This window comes from Cydia amplana, chromosome 5 (genome assembly GCF_948474715.1).
Source record: "Cydia amplana chromosome 5, ilCydAmpl1.1, whole genome shotgun sequence".
NCBI classification, from domain to species: domain Eukaryota; kingdom Metazoa; phylum Arthropoda; class Insecta; order Lepidoptera; family Tortricidae; genus Cydia; species Cydia amplana.
Genome location: NC_086073.1, coordinates 13,598,511 through 13,607,331, shown reverse-complemented (window position 1 = coordinate 13,607,331; position 8,821 = coordinate 13,598,511). Strand labels below are relative to the sequence as shown.

Here is an 8,821-nt window from a genome sequence, read left to right as displayed (position 1 = left end):
ACAGTGAGTACCTACTATTCTTTGCTTCGAACTATCTCCATATAAAATTTGATCTAAATCGGTTTAGCAGTTCAAGCGCGTAAAGATATTATATCAGAATTAATAGACAGACAGAGTTATTTTCTTATTTATTCTATTAGTACTGATTTTTCTGTGAATCAAACTATACTCAAACTTTTTGGCTACGCAAGTAGACTACCGCCTACCGTACAACGTTCAACTATAGATAGTCAAGCAAAACTTGTCAGTAGAAAAAGGCGCGAAATTCAAATTTTCTATGGGACGATATCCCTTTGCGCCTAAATACATTGTTAAAATCAATTGTTGTAGCTTATTAATCGCTTTATTATACTTAATTTGACAGTGCATTGGTGTTAGTTGTAATGCTATCAAATTTGATTTCAATAAATATAAATATCAATATCAATTTGCCGCCTTTTTCTACTGACAAGATCTGCTTGACCATCTATACCGTATGTCAGCGTTGTTGCCTGCCCGCTTTCCACACTCACAAAGAAAAAGACAGAAAAAGATGCAAAACTGTAGATATATAGTATAGTTGGTCAAACCAATTTCTTAGTGAATAAGAACAATCAAATCTACAGTCATCCCATGGTATAATAATATACTCCGCCTGGTACTCTCTTCCGAGATTCGCGAATGACCTAACTGTCACTTGCCTACGTCATCATGCTGTTTACAGGTTCTCAAACTTTAAAATGTGGGAGAATTTTAACCAACGGTGAAAATTATTTTAACGGCATTAATTTTAAGTTATTCATGTAGAAACATAGTAAAATAAAACAAATCTATACTGCACTTTTCACTCCTACTCTTACAGTTCCGAATAGAACAGCCAACCATTTTCGTAACAAAACATTAATTACCAAGCTTACGACGTGAAAAGTTTGGAAAACACTGCGACTGCTGACACTGAGCGAGAAGGAAATAACAATTAACACGCGTTCGACAAGGATGACGGTCAGGGACAACATGGCGGATTGTCAAATGTGACAGCGCTATCCTGTGTTGCCAGTAGTGTAAACAGAATTACCCGAACGTCTGAAATTTCTTTCGTGAATCGGAAGATATTGCTAACGAATAATTAAAAATGACGTGTTATTGTAAAATTTAAGATAAAATACATATAAATGAAAATTATAAAATTATAAAGAAATATTTTAACTTATTGCCCATAGATATAATGTACCCATGTAACATGTTATGTTGAAATAAAGTGGCAATGTTATTGTGACGTAGGCAAGTGACACTCTGGGAAGAGAAGACCATATTTTATTAGACCATGAGTCATCCTTTTCTTTTGGGTGCTAGTAATAGTGTAAGACAAAGAAAGTATGATTATCTCTGTCTATATTTGAAATGAGACAGTCCTTCGACAAACTATCGATACAAAAACTTGGTATACATCTTCTTTGCTTTTAGATCTATGACTAAATCTGTCTAAACAAGTTACTCGATGGTCTAAACTCTGACATGCTGACGCCAAAACAATCAGGTCATATAAATTGAAATTATCAGAGCTACTTTATGTTACCATGAAAATTCTAAGTAAAAATGCAATCCCTCTCGCAAAAAGCTGGCTAAAAACTACTAAAAGATGGTGAGTATATTAACACTCGGAAAATTATTGCTTAGTAACGTAGTTTAAAATAGTACTTAATATATATTGGTTTTAGTATAGGGGGGTCCGAGGATCCCCCTGTGACAGCACCATGTGCTCCAGATATGGTGGAGCGAGGCATCTGTGCCTCAGAGCCGTGTGACCCGTCTTCATGCTACCCCGAGCCGCGCGTCGTCATTATCGGAGCCGGCATGGCGGGACTGTCTGCAGCCGTGCGCCTCACGCAGCGTGGCATCAATAACTATGTCATTCTAGAAGCCTACGAAAGGTACAATTACAATATAAAAACAGAAATATCAATAACCATAATTAATTCAAATCCTAACGAATTACGATTGTTCGCAGGCCGGGGGGTAGAATACGTTCAGTCTTTTTAGGCGACGTGGTTGCCGAGCTGGGTGCCGGCTATGATTATTCCCATTGTTCTAGTCACCCTATCTATAAAATGACGGCACAAGAAAATCCTGCCCGTCCCGGCGTGCCTGCCACGGCACATCCGCGTGGCCTCTTTCACAGGGTAGCCGCAGGAAAAATGGATTATAGACCAGTTATTACGGCCTACTATAAATTTCGACAGATTGAACAAGAAGCGGCTTCAATTTTCTGTCTAGGAGGGAGTAAGCAGCACGGATCTTTAGTCAATTTTATGAGTTTGAGAATCCAGCAAGAGCTGCATGAGTTTCCAGAAGATCAGCAGCACGACGCGGCTAGGATAATGTTCGGGCTATCACACATGCTGACTGCGCGCTGCGGGTACGATAGCGCCATGCTGTGTTTCGACCACATCGGCTGCTACATGTCCATGCCGGGTGGTGCCGTGCGTGTGCCCCTCGGGACTCTAGGTGCATTAGCACCGCTGCTTACTATTATTCCTGAAGGTCGAATACGCTACTGTAAACCCGCATGTTGTGTCTACTGGGGAACTACTCAGAAACAAGGACATCGCGCAGTAGTGTGTACACCTGACGGTGAGGAATTCCACTGTGATTATGTAATTAGTACCGTTTCTCTTGGCGTCCTTCTTGCAAACACTTCAAGGCTATTTTGCCCGGAACTGCCGTTATCCAAAATGTGTATTATGAACCATATCGGAAATGGTATATTAGATAATATTTACTTTGTATACCATCGCCCATTTTGGAATTGGCACAATGCAGACATAGACTTTAAATGTTGTCATAGCCAGCTTGGCGGTGGAAATGATTGGACCCGTGGAATCACAACCATCCAGAAGGTACCTAACAGCAATTATGTCCTTTGTATTCGAGTGGTCGGAGAAGAAGCACGAATGATGGAGATGTTGAGTGATCAGGACGTGGCGGAGAGCATTACAAGTATATTGCGGTGTCATACTAGTAACAATGGCATTCCGTATCCCATGGCAATCGTAAGATCGAACTGGGCTTCAGATCCATATTTCTTGGGATCTTATTCGTATGAGAAATCAGATTCCTGCGGTCAGGCTCAGAGAACTCTCGGCTGCCCTGTCCCTGGACCGGGCGAGTCGTGCCCCCCGATCATCCTGCTTGCGGGGGAAGCCACGACGCCCTATCACTTTGGTACTATAGCCGGCGCGAGACTGAGCGGCATAAGAGAAGCGGAAAGAATAGTTCAATTAACGTTGCAATTTGAAGGACCTCCTCTTCGCGATCTGCGCCGGGATGATGTAAAAGATCAAGCTAAATGTAAAGCTGAAAACTAATTGAACTGTCTAAAAATACTGCTGGTGTATTTTTGTTTGGAATACCAACGTTGCCTTCTTTATCTTGTTTTATTGTTCAAGTTCTATTTCTTACTTACATATACTTGGTCAACCAGATCTTGACAGTAGAAAAAGGCAGCAAATTTGAAAAATGTAGGCGCGAAGGGATATCGTCCCATAGAAAATTTTAATTTCGCGCCTTTTTTACTGACAAGATTTGGTTGACCAGCTATAAATACTTTTTGCAAAAAAAAAGCATAATGTCTATTAAATTAAGACAAATTATAAAATAGGTATTGACAAATAATAAAAATATGAGTATTATTCATTTCATTTCTTTATTTGCATTCAATATACTATCTCTGGCTTTAACGGCAATCGAACGACGTATCTTCCGTCTTCTTGTCGAAATGTAGTTTCGCGATAGAAGTTTATACAATGTTGATCTTCTGATGACAAACTTGATGCTTCATTGATGTCTTCTATGGTCCAGAAGCGTGAGATATCAGTCATGTTGTTGACGACGGTGCAGCATTGATACGATGGCAGTGGGACCTTTCCGTTTATGATGTACCCAAGTTTAGTTTTCTGAGCTACAGGAAGGTCGTCGCCTTTTATTATGGTACCATTTTGGACGAATTTAGCGTAGATTTCTGTTCCCAAGATTATATCGATAGGGCGGCTGATGTTGTAATCCGGGTCTGCCAGTGGAAGTCCTCTTAAGTACGACAGATCGGGTTTGATGAAGGTTTGATTCGGTAATGGAAGAGTGAGTTTATTCATGATAAATAACTCTCCGTTAAATTGAAAGTCACAATGCATTGATGACATGGTGACGTTTATAACGCCGTTGCAGGTGTTTCCAGTAATGCCGAGGCCATACATAGTGTCGTCACAGCTTTCTCGGGGTATTTGTAGAAGTTGAGCCGCAGCCTCCGTGATCAGTGACATCTGTGCTCCAGGATCAATAAATGCTCTCAGAATGTGATAAGTTCCATCTACTGCCCTTGCTTTGATGAGGGCGGTTGGTAATAAAACTTCTATATTTTTATTACATTCTTGCGTAATAGTTGCAACAGTTTTCCGTTTATTAAGCAGGTCGGAAGTGTCTTGTTTCTGACTGTAGGCATCATGGACGAGTATATTATGTCTTTCCTGACACGTGCGGCATCGACTTGTTGAAAAACATTCCTTATCGTAGTGATTGTAAAGGCAATTTTTGCATAAATTCAAACTTGCAATAATGCTCCGTTTGCGTTCTGGCTTTGCACTTTGAAATGTTTCGCAATTAAATATGCCATGATTCTTATTACAAACTGGGCAATGTTTTCTTTGATAATAGCTTGATTTAACATCATTTGATTTATTTTGTGATAATGATGAATCCTTTATGCCTACAAATGATTTGTAGTAAGGTTTTCTTGATGTTTCTGATTGTTGGGATGGTTTTGGTGTGTCCAACTTGCGACGGCTTGCTTCAAATGATGTAAACTTCATTTCTAGGAAATCTAGGAATTCCTTTAAGGTCGGCAAGTCACGTGGGTTCTTTAATGATTCGACGTACTCCGTATGACTTTCCGCGTCCAACTTTTGTGATAAAATATGGACTATAAGCGGATCCCATGACGAGGTGTCCACGCCGAGATTCCTGATGGCGTTTAAGCACTCGTTGGTGGTGTCATGTAAACGCTTGATTTGTTGATATGATTGTTGTTGCATTGTTGATAGCGACAGCAGGTTATTGAGGTGGGCGGTGAAAATTAGTTTCGTGTTGTTGTACCTGTGGTTTAAGATTTCCCAGCAGGTTTCATCATTTTCTGAGCTGATGTTGAGATGTTGAATAAGTTTTTCAGCTTCACCTCTGACCTTGTTTTTCAAAAATTGCATCTTTTGTGCGTTGGACATGGAGCGATTATGATGTATGGCTTCATTAAATAGATCCTTGAATGAAACCCACTGTTGGTAGTTCCCACTAAACGGCGGTATGTCCATGACGGGGGTTGATTTCTCACGGTGAGCCATGGACCATATTTTCGAATTGATAGATTTTTTGATGTCTTGGAATTTCTTCTCATATTTGTAGAACGTTTGATTATAGGTTTCGTCGTCTTCGAGAAGTTCACTGTCGATATCCCAGTGCAGAGTGTCAATGGTTGCCCAACGAGACTGGACTGATTTAAGTAAATCTTCCAATTCCCACTTTTCATTAATCGTGGAGAGGTCTATGTAATGTAAAGTATGCGCGAAGGCCTTGAAGTTGCTCTGTTGTTTTCTCATCTTCTCTGACAACTTGGCAGCATCGAGGCTTGGTTGTTCGGTGAAATTAAAAATAGGTGGAATTGCGAACCCTGTATTGACTGGAGCCCGGGTGGCCGTCTTTTCTTGATTCTCAGATTGTTGGTCTTGAGGGACGGCACGGCTCTGGTGATTTGATGGCCCAGGGTGCACTTCTTCACTTTTTGTTTTTTCTTCGGCCCAATTGGGCATTGCTGACGAAGGGTGTTCTGCCGGTTTCTGTGAGATTGGCCTAGGTCTCGTTGTTAGAGGAGCGCTTTTAGCTGTTTCCAAATGATCTAGCAATACAGACCTAGCTGATTCGTAGAAGGTTTTGGTTTTGTTATAAGTCTTTTCGGCATAATAAGTGCAATCCTCGTTCTGGAATGCTACCAGCCTTGCATGATTGCTTTGAAACTCTTGCCAGAATCCGTCGAGGCCAGTCAACTTGTTATTGATGTTAGACTCAGTTCGTCGGCTTGGACCATCTTTTTTGTAGTTCTCAAATAGCCTGTTCATACTGTGGCCACTGATATTTGATGTTTGATAATGATACTGATTTCCTGATTTAAAATTAATGATAATTGCTGCAGCAGTGATAATGATGATCTTTCAAGTTCGAGATTCCTCTTACTTGGCTTGATAGTAGACGTCTCTTGATAATCTTGATATCTTCGATGATGAACTGATGCTGTTCTCCGATGACAATGAATATAATCAGGCTCTGGATGACTCACAGCGCCTGTTCAATCCGCACGGTGAGACCCGCTTGTGGGAGGCCGTTTGGACGAAATCACTGTCACAGTCACTGATAACTTTGAAGGACCAAAAGATGTACGGGTCGTACATCTGAGTTGATATGATTCTTGATGGTTGATTGCAATCTTGATGGAAACACTGATTCCGGTATATGTATTTATTGATAACCAAGGTATATAAGTAAGTACTAGCTAGGAGCACGTATAAACGTAAACTAATTCATAAATCGATGTATGGCGTAATCGCAAATACAGCAATTATTATAAAGTCATTGTATTTAATGCTGACGCGAGAAATGTGCGATGCTTGCATTGTACACATTATATACAGTACATGAAACTCCTTGGGGTGTGGCAAAATATAAAATTAAATTAATATTTAGAAGAAGTCATGTCAATAATTATATCAGTTAAAAATAAAAAAATGAGTGTCGAAGTATACTTACGTTTTTTGCGGCATAAACGGCCGTCTCTTTTTTTTACGTTAACTTAGAATTTAAGTTTAATTTTTTTACAGCTTCAAGGGACTGTTGACCTGAGTTTGTAGGTAAGTATAGTTTGTCAAAGGACTGTCTCATTTCAAACATAGAGAGAATCATACTACCTTTGTTTTACACTAGTACTAGCTAGCCAAAAGAAAAGGATGAGTATAGTTTTTTTGTTCTTATTTATACGTACTTACAAATTGGTTTGACCAACTATATATGGTTTTAATTTCAACTCGATAAGAGATGGGTTCCAATATGGAGATGGGTTCCACGACTCTTCTCTGTTTGAACAGACTCTATCTCATGATTTTGTAATAAATTTCTAACTAGGTATAAAAATAAAAAAAAATAAAAAATAAAAAAATAAAAAATGTTTTATTGCCACAAGTACCACAAAAAAAAATACACGAGAAAAACAATCTTCATTTCACAATTATACAAAAACATGCACAAAAATTTTATAACGGTATAGGCAATGGGTACCAATCTCAGCTTTTGCCAGATATATGTCTAGATATATACCCAGCGCTGATTTTCAGACAGGTCCCTTTATGACAGGTCGGTCTTTACATACAGGATGCACAACACCCAGTACCTACACTGGTCATTGTAATAATAATATATGCAAACGGCGCGGCTGTTTGGGTGTGTGTGTGTGTGTGTGTGTGTGTGTGTGCGCGCGTGCGTGTGTGTGTGCGTGTGTGTATATGAGTATAAGTGAGTAAACCTGCCCAATGGGCAAAAATCATGTAACTAGATACATGATTTTTGGTCGTAATTTTACCCAATCTAAAACACAAGTTTGTTAAATCTATGTACATACTAGAAGGGTCTAAAAAATTTAGTCAAATTAGAACTATAATAATTTGTCTTTCCATATCTGCATGAACTCAATACAGTATTTAGTTTGCTTAAACTACGTTTACGTAATCTCTACGATCGGGGGGCCTCCCCCAAACTCTTTGCCCGCAGCCATTTTTCACCAGATCACCGCTTGCAGCGGCAACATTAATTTCAATATTGAAGCGCGTTTTGCACTCATAGTCATGGATATTTGTATCTTAGGGATCATTTATTTGCCTCGTGTAAGGATTCTAATATCTCTATATTCTACAGAGAGTAATGTTGCATAAGAAAATGATAAATAATTCAATAGGTTCTGAAAATAATAGCCAGGGTCCAGTGCAAGTCCAGTGTCCCTGTATCAGTTGACATGAACTTATTACCCCGCTCTACCGCATTACACATTCGTGCAAATTAAGATGTTTGTGGGTAAATCATTATTGATTAGTTTCACAAATATTTTAATCACACTTACAAAGTAGTAACCTCTTTAATAGGTACCCACCAATATTTTTAGGTTAAATACCTTCCCAACACGTAAAGTAGGAAGAACATTTTTTTCTCTTCAACCACATGGTGAGGTTTGCTAGCCTTTCAACCGGCTTATCCCATAGGCACATATTGCTAACACACAAAATAATCAATCCAAAATAACTTAGGTATACTTACACCTGTCAATAATCTGTAACCAGCTAGTGATTTCTCGGTTGTTTACGATAGCCAAGATCTAGAGCTATTTGTTATTGGTTAGTTTTCGCCGCGGAAGCGGATTGATAGTTACAGAGATTGATGAGAGCCATATCTCCTCGACTCGCGGCGATACGTCGCTCACTTTTCGTTTCACTCACTATAGTCACTATATAGGCGAGAATATTTTATTGACTTAAGTTCATGTCTCCTTAGAAATCTCAGAAATTTTAGGTCATTCCTGCTAGACTATGGTTCCTACTTTAAATATTTTCGAAGATGTAGTTAGTGGGTATTTTCACGGTCTTTTCCTTCGCCGAAGAGTTATCACGTTACCAGATATATTTTTATTTCAAAATTTCATCATTAAAGTAGCGTTGGACTGCTAAATTTCATTGGGACTATAGATTGCCCTCTTGGGTAATGA

At 39.2% G+C, this 8,821-nt stretch overlaps 2 protein-coding genes across 2 annotated transcripts; one reads left to right on the top strand and one right to left on the bottom strand.

Moving 5' to 3' along the window:
- Positions 1–532: 532 nt before the first annotated feature.
- LOC134648256 (protein anon-37Cs-like) lies at positions 533–3,344 on the top strand. Its single transcript, XM_063502744.1, has 3 exons — positions 533–553; positions 1,675–1,910; positions 1,988–3,344. Exons 1-3 carry the CDS (start codon positions 533–535, stop codon positions 3,342–3,344), a joined length of 1,614 nt encoding a protein of 537 aa, XP_063358814.1.
- Positions 3,345–3,692: 348 nt separating this feature from the next.
- Positions 3,693–6,137, bottom strand: LOC134648255 (uncharacterized). Its single transcript, XM_063502743.1, has one exon. The coding sequence runs from the start codon at positions 6,135–6,137 to the stop codon at positions 3,693–3,695; it is 2,445 nt and encodes an 814-aa protein (XP_063358813.1).
- Positions 6,138–8,821: the final 2,684 nt, after the last annotated feature.

Bases quoted from the DNA above. Each gene is read 5' to 3' on its own strand.
- LOC134648256 (XM_063502744.1), top strand. From the start codon at position 533: ATGCAAAACTGTAGATATATA. The intron at 554-1,674 runs GTATAGTTGGTC...AGTTTAAAATAG, and splicing joins TGCAAAACTGTAGATATATA to TACTTAATATATATTGGTTT. The intron at 1,911-1,987 runs GTACAATTACAA...GATTGTTCGCAG, and splicing joins ATTCTAGAAGCCTACGAAAG to GCCGGGGGGTAGAATACGTT.
- LOC134648255 (XM_063502743.1), bottom strand. From the start codon at position 6,137: ATGAACAGGCTATTTGAGAACTACAAAAAAGATGGTCCAAGCCGACGA.